We start from the raw sequence: 22,576 nt of genomic DNA, 5'->3' as shown, positions 1-22,576 counted from the left end.
TAAAATAAATATATGTAAACTATACATGAAAAAAGCTGTTTAAAAAAGTTCCTATGACAGACAACTCTATCAAATAGATATCATTAGCCCATTTTATAGATGAGGAAATCGAGGCTAAGAAACGTTAAGTCATTTACATTCAAAGGAAGCCGAGGGGCAGTCAGCGTGCCCACTGTACAGATGAGGACACTGAGGCTGGATGGAGCATCATGCAGGACACAAAGCCCTGGGCCTTCAGGGAGCTGTACTCACTCTTCAGTGAGGCCGCCCAGTCGGCCCAAGACGCCGCGAATGGTGCCCTCGTGGTCCTCCCGCAGGTGTGTCTGCAGCACATTGGACAGCGCACACTCCTCCATCCACACCTGAACTCAGGACAGAGGGACAGAGCAGGTATGTGGTTACTCGCTTCAACAATCCTGCTTGCTAGGATTGTGCATTTTGTTTATTGTTTGTGTGCGTTTCTTTTTTAAATCCCTTTCTGCCCCGATTTCATTAACATTTTCTCTTGTATTTTCTTCTAAAACCTTAAAATCTTTCCTATTTGCATTTAGGAAAAATGCAAATACGAAAATTTTAAATATTCTAAATTGAAGTATCTAAAATTTATTTTCTGTGGAGTAAGGAAGGGATCAAATTTTCTCTGGATAAATGGATAACTAATTGTCCCAACAGTGTTTATTAAATAATTTATTTTTTTTCTGGCTTTCCTCTAATGCCACTTTGTCTTGTATAATTAACATATACACACACATCTTGTCCCAGCTTCTGTATTTTGTTCTATTGGTGTGTTTATTTCTGCACCAATACCATGCTTACTAACGTAGCAATTAAACATCAATGCAGCGAGGGTAGGTCCTGCCTTATCCTCTTGTTCAAAGCTGCCTGAGCTATTCTTGGTTGCTTTTCCTTTCATATGACTTTTAGGATCAGCTGGTCAAGTTTAGGGGAAAAAAGACTCTTTGGAATTTTCTCATAATTGGGTTGATTTTACAGATCAATTTGGAGAGAATCGCCATCTTTGGAAAACTGAGTTTTCCACCCCAAAACATGCCATTTCTCTCATTTTTCTTCATGCCTTCAATGACATTCTATAAACGTCTCCCTTAAGCTCTTATACACATTGGTCAACTTATTTTTAGGTACCTTGTGGCTTTATATTCTGAAGATGATCTTTCTTTGTCACTGGGTGTTGCTGGTATGGAGGAAATCTACTGGTTTGGGATATTGATTTCGTATGTGGTGACATTTCAGAGCAATCTTCATAGTTGTGACAGTTTGTAGATCCTTTTGGCTTTTCTATAGAGACATTCATATTATCCATAAATATGGTGCATAAAATTCGATGTAGGAGCGTCTGCTCATCCTAATTGACTGTGTTGTTCAGAACAGATCTTTTCACGGCCTGACTTACGGTCTGATCAGTCTGTTATTTTCTGTGAGATGGGGTATTAAAATCTTCCATCATGGTTTCAATTTGTTCGTCTTTCAAGTCTGTCCAATTTTGCTTCATGTGTTTTGTGGCTAAATTGTTGTATGTTCCTCTTACACTATGCAATGATTCTCTTTATCCCTAAAAAAAGTTTTCTGCCTAAAGTATAATTCGTCAGATCTTAGTATCATGCACTTTCTTTTGGTGGATATTTGCCTAGGATATTGTTTTCCTTCCCTTGACTTTCTAACTTTTGATGATCTAGCTGTGTCTCCTGTAATGCCACATAGCTAGATTAGGAAATGTGTTTTTTAGCAATCTGAATGGATCTGCTAGTATTTATTGTGACTAATGGGATGCTTGGACTTATTTCCCACCATCTAATCTTGTGTTTTCTAGATATTATGAAATGTGCATTCTTCCCAACTTGTTTTTCTTTTATTGGACTCATCATTTTTTAGGTGTCTAACCTGCATTTTGGAATACTTTTTTCTCTACCTTGGAAGTCACATATTCTGCTTAGTTATTTTACTCTGTCAATGCACTGCAAAGGCCATCAGAGCTCCCCTAAGGCTGAACAGATTGGGTTATCACTTGATGCAGCAAGGGAGAATGTGTAGAGGGGTTAGAAAGGCCCAGGTGTGGGCTGGGGAGGGCTTAATGAAGCCAGGCTTGGCTCAGCCAGGACGGGGTGTCTGGGAATTTCAGGGGTGGGGAGTTGGACAGTGTTCACGTTTGGTCTGTGTCCAGGTATGGTGGCAGGGTGGTCTCATTTTTGGCTCCATCTTTCATGTAACAGAGGGGCCTCATCATGTGGATGCTTGGTGGTTGGTTGTTCAATAGGAGAACACCCAGGCCCAGCTGTGAGTAACAAGCTGGCTCCTGGATGGGAGGGGCTATTCTTTTCTCTCCCAGGTGATTACTCTTCAGTTTTTAACTTGTATATTTAATTTGTAAATATAAAGTTAATACTTCTGCCCTCCTCCAGACTAGAAGGAGAAATAAGATTCCAGTGTTCTCTCTGCCTTCCTGGATACTGCTCTTCATTATTTTGGTTCTGCGCTGTTTTCTAAACTCTTCTTCTAACGCGCTCATTTCTAAACTCTTCAGTTCATTGTTTGAATCATCAATGTTCCTTTGCCCAATATTATTTCTTATTTCCCTCTCACTACCTCTGTTCTCACTTACTGTTTTAAAAATTGTCCATTTTATTTCTACAGAATTAGATACCTTCTACTCCTATAGGATTTTGTCATCCTATTCTCCATGTCTCTTCTTCTATATTTTCCATCTCTTTAGATCTCTGAGCTGTGTTCCAGGACCACCTTCTCACATTTATCTTCTAGTTCGCACATTGTTTCTTTAGCCACAATTTAATCTGCTATTCTATTAACGAATCCAATTAGATTTCTGTTTTCATTACTATAATTTTCTTTTTTTCTTTTTGAGATGGAGTCTTGCTCTGTTGCCCAGGCTAAGGGATCCCCTGTGAGATCTCGGCTCACTGCAAGCTTCACCTCCCGGGTTCAAGCAATTCTCCTGCCTCAGCCTCTGGAGTAGCTGGGATTACAGGCACCCGCCACCACGCCCAGTTAATGTTTTGTATTTTTAGTAGAGACAGGGTTTCACCATGTTGGACAGGCTGGTCTTGAACTCCTGACCTCAAGTGATCCATCTGCCTCGGCCTCCCAAAGTGCTGAGATTACAGGCATGAGCTACCACTCACAGCCTCATTACTATAATTTTCATTCATAAAGTATATTTTTTCAGTGTCTTGTTTTGTTTCACAGTGTCTTGTTTTTAGGGCTATTAATCTCCTCTGTTTTTAAAAGAACACACATTACAAAGCCCATTCTAATGAGGTCCAAGGTCACACAGCTAATAAACAGTGGGGCAGGAACTGAAATCTGCATCTTTCTGTCTCCAAAGCTCAAATATTTTCTAAATCCACCATGCTCCTCCCTGACGATCTCACATCACCAGATGCACCTAAGTCAGCAAGACCATGCTACAACCAAGGACTCCATCCTTAAGGTGAGAGTCAGTCCCTTTTCCATGGCTTTGTAAAAGGCTGTACCTCTGGCATCCTGGAGATGGCGCACGCTGCATTTGGAATGCAGATTAAACACAGAGGCCTGGACAGAAGCACTTGCAGCCTAGACTTCAGTTCTGGTGGATGCTGTGATTCATAACACTTGCATTTAACTCTCACAAAACTACACTGTGCTATCTGGAACATTTCATTAAATCCCATCTCTGACTCCTCTTGTAAGGAGTTTACAATAATCTGTCGGAGTGCTAGGGAAACCAGAATATTCTAGAAAATTCTGCACAGTCATCGTTGTCTTTTTTTTTTTTTTTTTTGAGATGGAGTCTCACTCTGTCACCCAGGCTGGAGTGAGGTGCTACGATCTCAGCTCGCTGCAACCTCCGCTTCCCGAGTTCAAGCGATTCTCCCGCCTCAGTCTCCCAAGTAGCTGGAATTACTGGTGCATGCCACCACGCCCAACTCATTTTTGTATTTTTAGTAGAGATGGGGTTTCGCTATGTTGGCCAGGCTGGTCTCAAACTCTTGATCTCAGGTGATCTACCTGCCTCGGCCTCCCAAGGTGCTGGGATTACAGGCGTGATCCACCATGCTTGGCCAGTCTTGATTCTTTGAAAGGTGAGTCTGCATTGCCACTAAAGTATATAGGGGTCTTTGCTGCGTGTTTTGAGAATGCAGCTTAAACTAGCAACAGGATTCGATGATGATCGATAAGGTCAAGATCTCTGGACCAGATGGTGCCTGCAGCTGTTACACAAACCTCTTCAGCATTATCAAATGCAGGCTTGTAAATGCTTACATTCAGAAGAGGTGCTTCCTCGGGCTAGAGTGCTGGTCATTGCTACCAGGTCATTTTGTGGCCTCAAGTAAGTTTTACTCTTTGTTTCAAACTCTCATGTATTATGGGGAGAAAGGGAAAGAGCTACTGATCGATGCCTAGCATGTGCTGAAAGTTTGTTAGTGTCCTCCTAGAAACAGGGAGGGTTTTTAGGTGGGGTGGACTCTACAATCAACTCCCGAGGCAAACAATGGAGTGCTGGGGGTGAGGGGGGCATTGCAGTTTTAAACAGCATGGTCAGAGTAGGCCCTGCTGTGAAGGTGACATGGAGCAAAGACCAGGAGCAAGACAGAGTAAGGCAGGAACGTGCCCAGAAAGCCAGAGGAGTGCAAGGAACCACTGGGGCTGGGGGCAGCATGCAGTTGCGGTCAGAGGGCAGCCAGGGCCTGACATGGTGGGCTTTGCAGAGTGTGGCGAGGACTCTGACTTTCATGCTGTGTGAAATGAGAAGCCATTGGGGGTTCTGCAGAGAAGCAACAAGATGTGACTTAGTGTTCCCTATCAAATCTATTGTGCTGACGACTGTAAGATGCCCAATTATTTCCAGTATCACTAACAGAGAAAAGTCACTGCCAATTAAAGTGTATCTTGATTTCAGGGATGTTAAAATATTTTTAAATATGTATCCTAAAAATTAGTGGCATACAGGATGTCTTAAAACAGGGATGTCCAATCTTTTGACTTCCCTGGGCCACACTGGAAGAACTGACTTGGGCCACACACAGAATGCGCTAACACGAATGACAGCTCATGAGCTAAAACAAACGTGAAAAAATCTCATGATGTTTTAAGAAAGTTCATGAATTTGTGTTGGGCTGCATGCAGCCTGTGGGTTGGACAAGCATGTCTTAAACGTATCACTCTGGCTGGGGGTTGAGAATGGAGGTAAAGCAGTTGGTCAGCTGTTGCAGTAACCCAGACAAGAGTGGTTTTGACCAGGGTGCTAAGAGGGGAGGTGCTGAATAGTGGTTACATTCAGGATTAGACGGAAGGCAAAATCAATGGGATTTCTTGTCAACCGATGTAGGGTGTGAAAGAAAGAGGAGTCAAGGATGACCCCAAGGTTTTTGCCCTAATTTAGTAGAAAAATGGAGGAAGGCTGTGGGTAAGGCAGGTTGGCAGGAAGAGCAACAGCTGTTTTTCACACGCCCATTTCTCATGTCTATCAATCATCTAAATGGAGACTTCATGTAGATCTGAGTTCAGGAATGATCCTGAGCTGAGCATATAAATTTGGAAGCTGTTGGCTCTCAGTCCAACGACCCTTGAGGAACTGAAACCTGACAAGATCCATGTGAGTGAGCACAGAAGTGACTCTTCTCCAGTCAAGCCTTCAGATGAGACTCCAGCCACAGCCCAGGGATTGGATGTGGCCTTGTGAGAGGCCCTGAACAAAGGGCCCAGTTAAACTGTGCCTGGACCCCTGACCCACAGAAATTGTGAGACAATAAGTGCATGTTGTTTTAAGCTTCTAGTTTGGGGGTTACTTGTTATGCAGCATTAGAAAACTAATACAGGTGGTGTGTGACTGGATGGGATCACTGAGACAGTGCATGTAGATAAAGAAGAGGACTGGAGACTGCACCCCAGGGCTCTCCAGTGTTCAGAAATTAAGGAGCTGGGAAGGGGCCAGCAAAGGAGACTGAGAAGGAGAAAGAAGTGAGCTGGGAGAAGCAAGAGAGTCAAGCGGGTGTTTCAAGGAGGAGGAAAGAGACCAACTTGGCCAAACACCACCACTGTGTCCAGTAAGAGGAGGCCTGAAAGCTCGGCACAGAGGAGAGCAGACTTGGTGATGAAATGATGAAAACCACCTGGAGTGGGGTGCAGAGCGAGAGGGAGAGGAGAGTGAGGTGGGGAGCCAGGATTCAAACTCAGACAGACTGCCTCTAGCACTGGTGTTCTTTATTGTTATGCTAAGGAGTGCACCAACTGCCACATTCCCTGCCCCACTCCTACTCACTGGTGTGTTAGTTTCCTGTGGCTGCTATAACACTTTGTTACAAATTTGTTGGCTTAAAACACCACTTATTACCTTACACTTCTGGAGATCGGAAGCCTGAAATGAGGGTTGGCAGGTCTGCACTCCTCCCCGAGGGTCTGGGGCAGAATCCATTTTCTTGCCTTTTCCAGTTCCTAGAGGGCACTTGCATTCCCGGGCTCACGGCCCCTTCCTCCGTCTTGAAGTCCAGCAATGGCTGCAGAGTCTTCCTCACTCCTCACTCTGGCACTGCTACTCCTTTTTCACTTATAAGGACCCTTGTGATAACATGGGGCCAAGCCAGATCATCGGGAGAATATCCCCATCTCACGATCCTTTGCTTAATCACATTTGCAAAGTCCTTTTTGCCTTGTAACCAGGCATATTCACCGGTTTTAGGGATTAGGATGTGGGCCTCTCTGGGGGGCCATTATAGCTGCCTACCGCAAGGGGACTGAGAGCAGAAATCTGCATTAGAGCAGATTAAATTTTGAGAAACACCATTCTACAACCTGTTCTAACGGGGTAATTCACAAATTCCATAATTTTTAACAACTTCCCTGAGCAATGGGATATGAAACGACCCACTGTCTTTTTGGATAGAAAACAATGTGGGAAAGGCAATTTGTAGTCGATGTGTTTTTGATTTTCCATAAATAGCTTCGCTGGTGCTTTTCTTCTCATGACTAATATTCATCTGAATGACAGAGAGCTCATTTCTCTTTTTTTCATCAATGAGGAAATATGGCAGGTGGATCTCTAACTATCGTGTGTTAATTTTTTTTTTTTTTTTTTTCTTGAGACGGAGTCTCGCTCTGTCACCCAGGCTGGAGTTCTGTGGCGTGATCTCGGCTCACTGCAAGCTCTGCCTCCTGGGTTCACGCCATTCTCCTGCCTCAGCCTCCCGAGTAGCTGGGACTACAGGCACCTGTCATCACACTTGGCTAATTTTTGTATTTTTAGTAGAGACGGGGTTTCACCAAGTTAGCCAGGATGGTCTCGATCTCCTGACCTCATGATCCGCCCGTCTTGGCCTCCCAAAGTGCTGGGATTATAGGCGTGAGCCACCGCGCCCGGCTATCATATGTTAATTTAAGGCAGTTAAGTAATCAGTAAATTAACTATGACATAGACACCTTGAGAAAACAGTCTTGGGTCATACTTATGTAATCAGCTGATGAGGTCATTAACTCTCCCGCTTGCTTCCTGCATGCAAAACTCAACCAGAAACCTTCCCCACATGCCAAGAAAAATTCACAATCGTATGCTCACAAAGTAAACAAATAAAACATTCAAAACAGAGCTGTGCATAGTCTATTTGCCTAAAATAACTTAAGACTCCTAACCAGAGGGTTTTAGATGAATCACAGGTGTTTTGTCAGAAATGAAATTCTGGATTCCTTCACTATCAATACCGTTAAATGATTCAACAGATATTGTACAAAAGGTCTTAACTTGCATTATCTCAGTGCAATCATTTGGATATTGTGACCCTTAGTTTTCACATAGAAGGTGTAGTTCTGAGGCATTTTTAGCAAGTTGTGTAAAATCATAGAGTTGCAAGAGGTCAACTCACTGGCTAAAGTCACACAGCCCATTAATGTGTCTGCTCTGGCTCAAACCCATATCTTAGGCTTCTGAGGTTAGGGGCCTGGCTGCAAAACCACAATGGTCTCTAAAAGGCCCCTACACTCATTTAGTGGGCCCACTTCAGAGGCCCATTAGGCTCACCTGGTTTCTGAGACACTGAGGCCCAGGTCCTCCTCCCTCCCCAAAGACTGTAAATGAATTGGTCTGCGGCCTAGGATTTGGAATGAATTGGATGAATTCAGCTTCATTTAGATCCCTTCGAAGAATACAGGGCAAAGGCAACACTGTAATCATTTCCAAAGCTGCATTATTGTTGCTGGAAATGCAACAAGTTTTCCTGAGCATTTACCATATTGCAGCCACTGGGCTTTGAATAGGTGGTGTCAAGATGAAAATCAGGGTTGCCGTCCTCAAGGAACTCACAGCCAAATGCAGGAGACAGACAAGTCACCTACGACAGGGCAACCGGATGCCACTGACAGAGGACTGAATGAACTAGAAGGAGGTCTAAGAATTCATTCGGGCAGGCAGCTAGGCCCTGTGCCTGTCCCCACAGCTGTGAGTGGTCATGTGTTTGCACAATGCTCTCCTCTATCTACTTTGTACTTTCTATTGCCCCAAGGAATTGTTTTAGGAAACCTCTTTCAGATGGATGCATCAGTCACACTGGTCTTTTGTAACTAATCGCAAACCCAACTTAAAGAAACAGGGCTTGTTTCTGACAATAAGCATGTAGGGGCAGGCGGTTCAGGGCTGCGGTAATGGCTTAACAGCACTGCCAGGGGCTCAGGGCTGTCTAAGACTGCTCCACCATCTGGAGCCCACCAGGCTCACGCAGGCTGCCTCTAGGGCAGAGAAAGGCTGATGCACCTCCAGGCCTCCCATGCATTCTAAGAAGGAAGAATGGGACACTGAAGAAGGGGGCTGCTCCAAGCAAAACTGGCGTTGGTATCAGGAAACAGAAGCCCTTTGCTTTGTTTCAAAGGCCAGAGCAGTGTCACTCAGCCATGGCTAGTTGCAAGGGATATGGATATTGAGGATGTTAGTTTCACAGCCTCTAGAGGGCCGAAGACAGGGGAGAAAGGACTGGTGGGTGGTCTTGGTGGATGCTGAATTTGGAAATGCCTTCTTTAATTTAACAGTTTTTAATTTTTTAAAGACAAAATCAATGTGGGCTGCGCACAGTGGCTCATGCCTGTAATCCCAGCACTTCGGGAGGCTAAGGCGGGCAGATCACTTGAGTTCAGGAGTTTCAGATCAGCTTGGCCACCATGGTGAAACCCCTTCTCTACTAAAAATACAAAAATTAGCCAGGCGTGGTGGCACGTGCCTGTAATCCCAGCTACTTGGGAGGCCGAGGCAGGAGAATCGCTTGAACCTGGGAGGCGGAGGTTGCAGTGAGCCAAGATCGCACCATTGCACTCCAGCCTGGACAAGATTCCATATCCAAAAAAAAAAAACAAAAAAAAACAATGTGTATTGTATTAGTTTCCTATTGCTGCTGTTCCACATTGCTACAAGCTGTAGCTGAAAACAACACAAATCTGCTATCTTACAATTTTGAGGCCACAAGGCTGAAATGGGTCTTAATGGGTTAAAATCAAGGTGTCAGCAGGGCTGTGCTCTTTTCTAGAGGCTATAGAGGAGAATGTGCTCCTTGACCTTTCCAGCTTGTAGAACCAGCCAGAGTTCCTAGACTCACAGCCACACCATTCCAACCTCTGCTTAGAACACCAGCCCTCCTTCTCTGACTCCCACCCTTCTGCCTGTCTCCTGTAAGAACCCTTGCAATTACGCTGGGCTCACCAGGATAACCCACAAGCATCCCTACCTCAAAGTCCTTCACTCAACCGCACCTGCCTTTTGCCCTGTAAGGGAACACAGCATAGATATCTTTGAGGGGTCACGATTCTGTCTCAGCATAAATCCATGGTCTTAATAATCAGACTCTCACTGAAAAACAGGAGTCCTGTGTGTGCCGCTTCCCCCACCCCCACTGAGCCCACTCCCTGTGAACCCCTTTCCTTCCTGCCATTTGGTTGGCTACTTATTTCTCTCGTTCTAAAGAACAAGCTTTGCTGCTCTTCTTGATCGATCAACTTAAGGTATGATCTCTGACTTCCTGTTGAGGGAGATAAGGGCTCTGCTCTCTCATCCCACCCCTGTGGTGGGCCATTGTGAAAGGGAGGGAACAGTCATCTCTGTAGAGCACCTACAATAGGCACTAGTGGGTGTTCAGGACGTGAGATCTCTCACGCTTCTTCGTGTGTTTCTACAATGCAGACCCCAGCCCCTGGGTTCCCAAATGCCCGCACCTGCTGCTCTTGCTCTAGCAGCTCCTGGAAGACTTTCCACTGCTGCCTCCGGAAGCGATCTGACTTCCCCAGCTGCCAGGCAGCGTTCTCCTGGACTTCCTGCCTCAAGTAGTCACACTCTTCCGGGGGGAGGCCAGTCATGCCAGGGAGCGTCTGAAGGAACAGGGCATCCACGAACTTCTGGAAAGTGTCCACGGTGCTGAAGTACAGCTCCTGAAGCCGAGAACCACAGATGGGGTTACAGGTCACGGCAGGACCCTGTGTGGGGCCTGAGCTGCTCTCTGCCTCTCCTCCACAAGCCTCCCGCAAGACACAAGGAGATCCACAGACAGGAACTCTCAAGTCACACGTATGCAAGCATGCATAGACACACATACAAGTAACTCCCCCACATGCACACACACTTGTACACACAGACACATGCACATATACTCATACACATATGCATGCAGACACAGGCACATATACACACATGCACACACACAGGAACACATGCAGACTTTCGTTCACATCTGACCCATGCACACACTCCTACATACATCCATGCATAGACAAGTGCACACATACACGCATGAATCACACAGACTCATACATACTTGCACACATAGACACACTCCTACACACACACACGCACACATGCACAGCCTTGGGATGCACCCGTCACCTTAGAGCCCTCTCAACCCCACTCAGCCAAGCTTCACACCTGCTCTCCTCGCCAACCTTCACACCTGCTCTCCTCCCGCAGTGAGCTCTCTAACTCTGGCATCTCCTCAAAACCATCATTAGGGCCTCCCCTGGGTCACCATCTAGATTATTTTCACAATCCCCACTGGTCTCTTTGTCTTCCCTTCCACCCTCCATGCTTAAGTGAGTTATTTTCATAAACTTCAAGTCTTATCATGAATCCTCCTCAAATAACGTGGAAGACCTCTGTTCCCCTCACACTCAAGATCACCCAGCAGGGCTTCCAGGCAGCTCAGAGATGGCCCCAGCTGTCCTGCCTCTTGTCTTATCATTCTGTTGCCTTCATCCCCGCTACCCCACCCCAATATCTTTCTAAAAACCATGAAAAACAAACCCACACCATAATAATAATATTAAACACCTGTGAATCCACCGCTCACATCTTTTTTTTTTTTTTTTTTTTTTTCATTTAAAACATGGAAGCGGGAGGCTGAGGCAGGAGAATGGCGTGAACCTGGGAGGCAGAGCTTGCAGTGAGCCGAGATTGCGCCACTGCACTCCAGCCTGGGCGACAGAGAGAGACTCCGTCTCAAAAAAAAAAAAAAAAAAAAAAAAAAGGAACCTTACAGATAGCTGGGCATAGTGGCTCACACTTGTAATCCCAGCACTTTGGGAGGCTGAGGTGGGTAGATCACCTGAGGTTGGGAGTTGGAGACCAGCCTGGCCAACACGGTGAAACCCTGTCTCTACTAAAAAATATAAAAATTAGCCGGGCGTGGTGGTGCACGTCTGTAATCCCAGCTACTTGGGAGGCTGAGGCAGGAGAATCACTTGAAGCTGGTCCAGGTTGCAGTGAGCTGAGATTGTGTCACTGCACTCCAACTTGGGTGACAGAGAGAGACTCCATCTCAAAAAATATAAAAACAAACAAAAACAAAAAACATGGAACTTTACAGGTCAAGTTGGAATGCTTTATGGCTCCCTGAAATCCTTTTCCCTCCCTCTCAGCCTCAGACAGCCATCCCCATGAATGCAGTGACCCTCTCTCCAGTTTACAGGTCTCTACTTTCCCTGCATATCATGTTCATAAAGGTGGCTTTTGGTATTTGTGTTCATTCACCCATAAATGGCATCTCATTGCATGTTTCATTATGCAGATGCTTTTTGTTTTGTTTTGAGACAGGATCTCCCTCTGTCGCCCAGGCTGGAGTTCAGGGGCGTGATCACACCCTCGACTTCCTGGACTCAGGTGACCCTCTCGCCTCAGCCTCCCAAATAGCTGAGACTATAGAGTGTATGCCACTATGCCTGGCTAATTTTTTATATTTTTTTGTGGAGACGAGGTTTTGCTGTGTTGCTCAGGCTGCTCTCGAACTCCTGAGCTCAAATGATCTGCCTGCCTTGACCTCCCAAAGTGCTGGGATTACAGGTGTGGGCCACCGCGCCCAGCCCAGAAGCTTTAACACTCCTTTTGCCCCATCTCCAATCACTTTTACACCCAGAATGGACTCCTCGCCCTGAAAAATCCCTCCAAAATAATCCCTTCTCTGGAGCCTCCCCTGGGCCACTAACACGGGCATTTCTGACCCCGAGCTCCCACCAGCTGTTTGGTTAGCCTACCAGGGTATCTAAGCCACAGTTTATCTGTCATTCCCCTAGACCACAGCTCCCTGAGATAGCGGCTTTGTCGCACTAGGGTCTGCACCCACATCTCATATCCTCCCCAACCAAGCACGTGCTGGCAGTCCCTGAATACGCCATGCCCCAACACAACTAGAGCACCCACGCTCCCCTCTGCCCAGGAACTCTCCTCACATGTTCCAAAAATCAATTCGAGGTCTCCTTTTCTGGCAAGGCACTCTGAACACAGGGTCTCATTAGGTGCAATGTGGCTTAGCTGAACATCTGCTTTCCTTCCTGGAGTCTGGAATCTTGGTACATGACAGGAAGGAGATGTGCCCGTATGACTGATCCCAACAGAATCCCTGGACTCTAAGCTCAAGATAGCTTCCCTGGTAGACAACATTTCACACATGCTGCCACAACTCATGTGAATTAAGTGCATCCTGTGTGACTCCATGGGGAGAAGATTCTGGAAACTTGTGCCTGGTTTCCTCTGGATTTTACGCCTTGTAGCTTTTCCCTTTGCTGATTTTGCTTTGAATCCTTTCACTGCAGTAACTCTTAGCCATGGGTACAACTATAGGCTGAGTCCATGAGCTGTCTTAGTGAACCACTGAACCTGGTCATCTTACAGACCCCAGAAGAGGTGCCCCTCCTTTGCTGCTGCCCTTCCAGCACTCACCAACCTTTGCAGGTACTGGTTGTATGACTGTCCTTCTCATGGACAAGACCACAGAGTTTCTTCTTACCACCTTTGCATTTGCAGGGCCTGGCAGAGTCCCCAGAAAATGACAGGTGATAATAAATGTAATTGTTAAGAATTACTAATTTGAGTCAAGAACACTGTTTTTGCATAATATCACTCAACCTATATAACAGTTCAATCAAGGCATTCTATTATAATTATTATCATTTTACAAATGAGGAAACTGAGGCACAGAGAAGATGAGCAACTGGAACACAGTTTACAGATGGAAGGTCCTGGCCATTGGACTCTTGGACTCATACCCTTAGCCAGTGTGCTACATGGATAATTGTTTTTTTAAAAGGAAAATAAACATATTCTCACACATACACTTAGTATGGTGAATATACCTAGCTCATACTTGCTGTGCTCAATGAATATAAGTTAAATTTCATTCAAATCATGGTGGATAAGCTTTTTGATGTGCTGCTGGATTCGGTTTGCTTCATGCCTGGGATGCAAGGCTGGTTAAATATACGCAAATCAATAAATGTAATCCAGCATATAAACAGAACCAAAGACAAAAACCACATGATTATCTCAATAGATGCAGAAAAGACCTTTGACAAAATTCAACAACACTTCATGCTAAAAACTCTTAATCAATTAGGTATTGATGGGACGTATCTCAAAATAATAAGAGCTATCTATGACAAACCCACAGCCAATATCATACTGAATGGGCAAAAACTGGAAGCATTCCCTTTGAAAACTGGCACAAGACAGGGATGCCCTCTCTCACCACTCCTATTCAACATAGTGTTGGAAGTTCTGGCCAGGGCAATTAGGCAGGAGAAGGAAATAAAGGGTATTCAATTAGGAAAAGAGGAAGTCAAATTGTCCCTGTTTGCAGATGACATGCTTGTATATCTAGAAAACCCCATTGTCTCAGCCCAAAATCTCCTTAAGCTGATAAGCAACTTCAGCAAAGTCTCAGGATACAAAATCAATGTACAAAAATCACAAGCATTCTTATACACCAACAACAGACAAACAGAGCCAAATCATGAGTGAACTCCCATTCACAATTGCTTCAAAGAGAATAAAATACCTAGGAATCCAACTTACAAGGGATGTGAAGGACCTCTTCAAGGAGAACTACAAACCACTGCTCAGTGAAATAAAAGAGGATACAAACAAATGGAAGAACATTCCATGCTCATGGGTATGAAGAATCAATATCGTGAAAATGGCCATACTGCCCAAGGTAATTTATAGATTCAATGCCATTCCCATCAAGCTACCAATGACTTTCTTCACAGAATTGGAAAAAACTACTTTAAAGTTCATATGGAACCAAAAAAGAGCCCGCATCGCCAAGTCAATCCTAAGCCAAAAGAACAAAGCTGGAGGCATCACGCTACCTGACTTCAAACTATATTACAAGGCTACAGTAACCAAAACAGCATGGTACTGGTACCAAAACAGAGATATAGATCAATGGAACAGAACAGAGCCCTCAGAAATAATGCCGCATATCTACAACTATCTGATCTTTGACAAACCTGAGAAAAACAAGCAATGGGGAAAGGATTCCCTACTTAATAAATGGTGCTGGGAAAACTGGCTAGCCATATGGAGAAAGCTGAAACTGGATCCCTTCCTTACACCTTATACAAAAATCAATTCAAGATGGATTAAAGACTTAAATGTTAGACCTAAAACCACAAAAACCCTAGAAGAAAACCTAGGCATTACCATTCAGGACATAGGCATGGGCAAGGACTTCATGTCTAAAACACTAAAAGCAATGGCAACAAAAGCCAAAATTGACAAATGGGATCTCATTAAACTAAAGAGCTTCTGCACAGCAAAAGAAACTACCATCAGAGTGAACAGGCAACCTACAAAATGGGAGAACATTTTCCCAACCTACTCATCTGACAAAGGGCTAATATCCAGAATCTACAATGAACTCAAACACATTTACAAGAAAAAAACAAACAACCCCATCAAAAAGTGGGCGAAGGACATGAACAGACATTTCTCAAAAGAAGACATTTATGCAGCCAAAAAACACATGAAAAAATGCTCACCATCAATGGCCATCAGAGAAATGCAAATCAAAACCACAATGAGTTATCATCTCACACCAGTTAGAATGGCAATCATTAAAAAGTCAGGAAACAACAGGTGCTGGAGAGGATGTGGAGAAATAGGAACACTTTTACACTGTTGGTGGGACTGTAAACTAGTTCAACCATTGTGGAAGTCAGTGTGGCGATTCCTCAGGGATCTAGAACTAGAAATACCATTTGACCCAGCCATACCATTACTGGGTATATACCCAAAGGACTATAAATCATGCTGCTATAAAGACACATGCACACGTATGTTTATTGCGGCACTATTCACAATAGCAAAGACTTGGAACCAACCCAAATGTCCAACAATGATAGACTGGATTAAGAAAATGTGGCACATATATACCATGGAATACTATGCAGCCATAAAATATGATGAGTTCATGTCCTTTGTAGGGACATGGATGAAGCTGGAAACCATCATTCTCAGCAAACTATCGCAAGAACAAAAAACCAAACACCGCATATTCTCACTCATAGGTGGGAATTGAACAATGAGAACACATGGACACAGGAAGGGGAACATCACACTCTGGGGACTGTTGTGGGGTAGGGGGAGGGGGGAGGGATAGCACTGGGAGATATACCTAATGCTCGATGACGAGTTAGTGGGTGCAGCGCACCAGCATGTCACATGTATCCATACGTAACTAACCTGCACATTGTGCACATGTACCCTAAAACTTAAAGTATAATAACAACAACAACAAAAAATTTCATTCAAATCAATGTTAATTCAACCTAATGAATGCCACACTCTTAAGTTCATGGCCAACCCTGACTTTGGTCAGAATAAAGTGACCATGACAAGGGCATATGGAACCCACATTCTTTTAAAAGATTTAGAGATTATATTTCTGATATGGCTAACCAGATAACTTGGACCAATCTTTTCACTAGGGGTGAATGAAAAAGGTAAGTGGAGAAAATAATTATTAAATCTTCATAAAAGTTGCAAAGATCTAAGAAGACTGTGATGAGTACATGGGCCAAGGTCTAAGACGACACATCTGGAGGGGCATGCCCAGTCTTTGGGCTGCTTTTACCTAGGGAGTGTTGGTTGATTCAGAGGGGACGGCTGAACAGCTGAGCAGGTCCTTTGACAGCCTGACGCTGTCAGAGGACCGAAGTTCAAGTTCATTGTTCATTACGGGTGGGGGCCTGGTAAACCATTCCACACTTACGGTTGGTACCCAAAAAGCCACACTGGAGAAATATTAGTAAAATGGAAGGGAACCAGTCCAGACTCGTTATACAAACTGTAACCTGGAGTCAAGTTATTTAGATTGCCCAGGATATTTTAAGCCCTGACTTTGAATTAAGGTGACCCTGGATCACTAGAGGTGCTGATATCTGACAAAAGCAAAAGAAAATCCTCTTTGGAGAAGGACAGTATCACTGTATACCTGAAAATATTTCTACAAATAAGTGTGCAAATTTGAAATATAGTACACAAAATATAAACAGACACATGAGGAGATAAGGTAACATGATCAAAGACCTACACAAACAATGGGCATCAGAAACAAACCCACAGGTACTTCAGAGAGTAATTACAAGTCAGCATGTAATTACAAGACATGGTCTTTAAAATATCAATGCTTACTATGCTTATGAAGTTAAAAGCCACTCTTAAACCTTTAAGCAAGGAGCTGGAAATTATAAAAAGTAACACTACTTAGTTTAAAAAGAGCCAACTAGCAGTTCTAGAATTGAAAAATATTGTCCAATATTAAGAACTCAGTGTACAGGTTTAATAGCAGTTTAGGTGCAGCTGAAGAGAGAATTAGCCCACTGGAAAATAGATCAGAAGAAACTAGCAGAACAAAGCAAGGAGAGACTCAAGGATGGAAAATATGGAGGAAAAGATAATGACAGAAAACATACAATGGGAAGGTCCAACATGTTAAATTGGAGTCTCTGAAGGATCGGAGGGCAAGTCTGGGTAGAAGCAGTATTTGAAGAGATAATGAAATTTGCCAAACTGATGGAAGAAATTTACAGATGAGGAAACTGAGGCTTCCTCTTTACATGTAAAAGAGAAGTTAAATAAGTTGCACAAGTTTACACACAGCTCTGACAGTTGGGTTCCAGTGCCCATGACCTTGATGCTACTCAGGTAAATATTTTTTAAAGAATGAATGAGTGAATGAATGAATAAATGAAGGGCCAGCACCTAGTAAACACAGGGTCACTTTTTTGCTACATGAATAGCAGATAAAATAGTCTTTAAGAAAAAGAAAACAAAACATGACTAGACACAAAGGGGTCAGTTCCTAATGCTAAAAGGTTTAATTCACTGGAAAAATGAAAAAGTTATAAATTTGTATGTAGTTAATAACATTACAAAATCAATGAAATTTGCCAAATTAACAGAATAAAGGAGAAAAATATTACACTGATTACCTCAGTAGAGGAAGATAAAAGCATTTTACAAAATTTAATTTCTATGCATGAGAAACACACTTAGCAAATTAGGAATGGAAAGAAACTTCCTTAACTTGATTAAAAAAAACAACAGCTATATTACATATTATACCTAATGGTAGAAACCACTAAGCAATATTAAGAAAAACTAAATTAAATACGACCTAAATAATTGTAGCAATATACCATGTTTCTTGATTGGAAGACTTGATATTGTAAACACATTAATTCTCCTCAAATTGACCTATAAATTCCAAATCTTAATCAACAACTATATGAGATATAAATTGAAGCTACACATACTCTTTAATCCAATACTTCCACTCTTTGGTATATCCAAGAATATGTACACACAGCTTCTACAAGAAAGTTCACGTCAGCCAGTGTGTAATAGGCTAACACAAGACTCCAAAGCCCATCACTAGTAGGATGGGTAAATGTATGGCAGTGTATTTATACAACAGAACACTCCACAGCAATGAGGAAGAATGAACTACTGCCACATACAACCACAAGGATGGATCTCTCAAATATCAAGTTGAGTGAAAGGCCAATGGGACAAAGCACATGCTGCATGATTCCATTTATATAAAGTTCAAAAACTGCCAAAGCTGCACAACAATGTCCAGGATGTGCTCTGAGATTTACAACTGTAAATCAAACTAGGGATCTGATTTCTGTATCAGCTGGATGACGGCTCCTGGGAGCAGGGAGGCTGTTAGGATGCGGAGGAGGCATTGGGGGTGTTCTGGGGTCCCAGCTACATTCTCTTTCTTGCTCTATATGGTTTCATAAATGTTTTACAATAATCATTTGTTAATTTGTAAGATTATGCTTTATTTATTCATATGTCTTATATTTCACAATAAAAACACTTTCAGTGAGTGGGGATGATGGACATTATTTTCCAGCCTCTGAGAATCCCAATTTTCTGCCAGGAGACAGATTTTTAAGTTGACTGTCATTCTTGGACTCTCCTATTCTACAGCAGTGGTTGGGACACACCTTTTTCTTTATTGTTCACAATGGTCAAATCACAAAAATATGCGGGATTTGTAAATTAGAGAAGGGTTAGCTTTGTAAAAACAACAGGGTCCATTAGCTTAGGCTCCTTCTAATAAGAAATGTGCTGGATCCTGTCTGCTCCTTGGAAAGACTCAAGTCTGCGTTCTTTGTCACATGGTCTGACAGGCCATAAAACACATCACTTCCCACTAATGCTGGCATATGTCGCTTGGGAGATACTGATTTATTCTGTGCCTGAAATAGAACCAGAATTAATTTGCATTATTGCTTTCCCAGTGTGTGTAAAGGGGTCAGGACACAGTGGAACTCTGGTGGGGAATAGAGGCTGGCCCTGAGCCTCATCCCCCAAGCTTAGGAGGCTATCCCCTTCCCCTCAAACAGAAGCACACACAGCCCAGGCAAATACAAACTGCTCACTTTGTACTTGCTCCTTCACTCAGGTGTCTCCTCTGCAGCCGCATTCAAACCACCACCTGCCCTCCCCAGGTTTCTCACAGAGCAGGGACTTGGGGCAAGGAAGATACCCATAGTCTAGAGCTTTACAAAGCTTCCTTAACCTACTCAAGGCTCAGTCTTCTTATCTGTCAAAGGGGGCTGACAATACCTGCTTTGAGGGCTGATTATGAGGATTAGAAAGGATTTATGGGGATTGGCTGGCTCACAGCACACAGCAAGCACTTAATAAATGCTAGCTAGTATCATTAGATAAAAGTTGGAGAAGTTATTGTGTGGTTCTCAAGAAGTGTTATCCACTGCTATTATCATTCTAGGAACAAAGCATTTGGGGGAAAAGAGGTGAGAATAATTCCCTCTGAGCAGAGGCAGTTTTTGTTTCAGTTGTTTGCAAGGCAAGCAGGAGGAGGGGAGAGATGGGAGGGAGGGAAGGAAGGAGAGGTACAAAGCCAGAAATGGGCAGGTGGCCCAGTAGGACTGAAGTATAGAGTGTTGCGGAGGCACAGGACTAGTGAGGGGGCCAACACCATACGAAGGACCCAAATACACACTGCCAAGTGGAGATCTGGCAAACTGGACCATGGTGGGGTTCAAGCAAGGCAAGGATGTGGCCAGGGCTGAAGATGCACTAATGAAGGTTCAGAGTCCACGGAATGGATCTTTCTGGGATTCCCTGGACATGGTCTGGCCCCTGGGAGACTTTTGTTCCTCATCACAGGACCCAAGAATGTTCCCCAGGGACCCCAGCCTGATTGTTCTGAAGATGCACATTTAATGACTTCAGAGTAAAGTGTGCTCAAGTTCCCCTGACAAGTGGGTCCTGGAGAGCACAGGTGAGCTTGGGTCTCTTAAAAATGGGAAGTGGGTTGAACAAGGGGCAAGAGCTCTGGCAGGCACCTGCAGTACTGGGCCATCCACCAGAAGCATGACCATGGGCCAACTCCCTTAAAAAAGGAAGGGAGGATACCTGCATACAAACCTGCAGGGACTATGGGGGATCCCACAAAACACCCCGGCAGCTCAGCGCACCGCCTCCCAGTCTCTCTCCCGGCACCCACATCCCTTGCCACATAACTTTGCTGGGACTTCTCAAGGTGAGTGGAGAGCACTTCCCTGCCTCTGCTACACTGAGTTCAGGCATGTAACTTGCTTTGGGCGACAGAATGAGGTGGAAGTGAGGTGTGCTGCTTTGGAGGCTAGACCTCAGCTATTGCTATGAGAAGAACATGCCCAGGCTAGTCCACAGGTCTTAGGGAGAAGATGGGAGAGACATGGAGCAAGGCTGAGTCAAGTTAATCAAGCCCAGCCTAGATCAGCTAACTGCTGGCCAAGCTGCAGACCATGAGAGCAAATCACTGTTGTTTTCAGCCCCTAGGTTTTCAGGTGTCTTGTGACACAGCATGACTGTGATCATAGTTACCTGGACAGCAGGAGATGGAGGGGGTCCTAGAAGTGAAAGCTCTGGGATAAATATGTGTGTCATCCTCACAGCAAGCATACGTTCATTTTGCAAATGTCTCCTGGCACCTACCGCAGGCAAGGCCCTGTGCCAGGGACACTGCGGTGACCGAGGCAGGTGTGGACCCAGACCCGAGGGAGTTCACAGCCCAACAGGGGACATTGCACACATGCTCCCCCCAGGCTGTGGCACATGTGATGACCAGAAGGATGGAAGTCCTAAGTTAGACAGGTCTGGGGAGAGGTCAGAGGAGGGCTCCCCTAAAGAAGTGACATTTCAGCTGAGACTCAAAGAGCAAGAATGAGCTGGCTAGGCAAAGCCCAGGGAAGGGAGGAAGACAGTTTCAGGCACTGGGGTGGGAGGGACAAGTGCACCCTTGGGGGAACTGAGAGATATCTGAGGTCAGCTGGAAGTCAGGGAGCAAGGGACAGAACTTTAGGAAGGGTGATGAGTGGGCCAGGTTGTGTGGACCTCATAGGCCAGGCTGGACAGGTGGATCCTGTGGGCCAGCTTGGGTGGAAGCGTCATAGGTCAGGCCAGGAAGACCTTGTGGGTCAGGCTGGGGGCATCTTGTGGACAGGCTGGATGGGCCCCGTGGACCCAGCTAGGTGGTCATGATGGACCAGATTAAGGATGTTGGACTTCTTCTTGAGAACAACAGGAGGCATTCTGGGGTGTTAAGTGGCTCTTTCATATGGTTAAGAACTTAAAAGGAAGGTAGCCAAGAATTCCTGGATCAGAGAGGTTAAGTGATATGGACTAGGCCACACAGCAGGTATGCAGCTGAAATGGGCCCATAACCTGGTCTGTCTGCTTCTTGAATGACTCTTCTCCCCGCTGTACCTCTTTGCAGGGAGGTAAGATGGTTGTGAAAATTACCAAAAGGAAAGAGGGGTAGCATGTGATACAAGGGCACTGTGAGTTGTATTTCTGCAAAGAAAACACAACACATTTACCCCAGTAGTTTTACTAAATTAAAATAAAAAGCCACAGCCAGGCACGGTGGCTCACGCCTGTAATCCCAGCCCTGTGGGAGGCCGAGGCGGGCGGATCGCGAAGTCAGGAGATTGAGACCATCCTGGCTAACACGGTGAAACCGTCTCTACTAAAAATACAAAAAATTAGCCGGGCGTGGTAGCGGCGCCTGTAGTCCCAGCTACTCGGGAGGCTGAGACAGGAGAATGGCGTGAACCCGGAAGACGGAGCTTGCAGTGAGCCGAGATCATGTCACTGCACTCCAGCCTGGGCGACAGAGTGAGACTCCATCTCAAAATAATAATAATAATAAAATAAAATAAAATAAAAAGCCACATTCCCTTAGCTGGTTACTGTAAAGGGAGATATGAATCACCCAGCCTATTTTTCTCAGTACCTGCATCCTTGGTCATGGTGTATAACCCTTTAAGCCTAATAAAGGACCATGGAAACTGCCTTGCACTCTGCAGCGCCCATGGACACCTGCTTCCCGGCGACGGGGAGGTCTGTGGTGCCCAGGCTTCTATCATTTTCTCTCAAGATCTGCTTCCAATAGGTTACTGCCCAGAAAGTCAGGGTTTTCATGGCCTTCAATAAACAAATTTATTTCTCTCTTTGGAAATCTACTGTTTTTCTCCGTGGTACACAGAATGTCTCCCTAAAGATGTCCACGTCCCAATCCCTGGAACCTTTGAGCACGGAACTTTACATGGTAAAGAGACTTCGCAGGTGGGATTGAGTTAAGGATCCTGAGATGGAAAGATGATCCTGGATGACACTGTTGGCTCCAATGTCATCACAGGGTTCTTATAAGTGAATGAGGGAGGCAGGAGGGTCACAGTCAGAGAAGATGTAATGGTGGAAGCAGAGGCAGGAGTAGCTGGCCCTGAAGATGGAAGAAAG

General features: G+C 44.6%; 1 protein-coding gene across 4 annotated transcripts in view; it reads right to left on the bottom strand.

Moving 5' to 3' along the window:
- Positions 1-22,576, bottom strand: part of EVC (EvC ciliary complex subunit 1) — a 123,496-nt gene that overhangs the window by 40,812 nt on the left and 60,108 nt on the right. For all 4 annotated transcript variants that reach the window (XM_034951910.3, XM_063603688.1, XM_034951911.3 and 1 more), the window contains exons 12-13: positions 10,198-10,410; positions 253-362 (exon numbers count right to left, since the gene is read on the bottom strand). In XM_034951910.3, the coding sequence (XP_034807801.2) occupies positions 253-362; positions 10,198-10,410 (323 nt within the window). The remainder of the gene's footprint in view (positions 1-252; positions 363-10,197; positions 10,411-22,576) is intronic.

Source organism: Pan paniscus, chromosome 3 (assembly GCF_029289425.2).
Source record: "Pan paniscus chromosome 3, NHGRI_mPanPan1-v2.0_pri, whole genome shotgun sequence".
Taxonomy (NCBI): domain Eukaryota; kingdom Metazoa; phylum Chordata; class Mammalia; order Primates; family Hominidae; genus Pan; species Pan paniscus.
The sequence above is the reverse complement of the archived record's forward strand: the minus strand, read 5'-3'. Positions and strand labels throughout refer to the sequence as shown.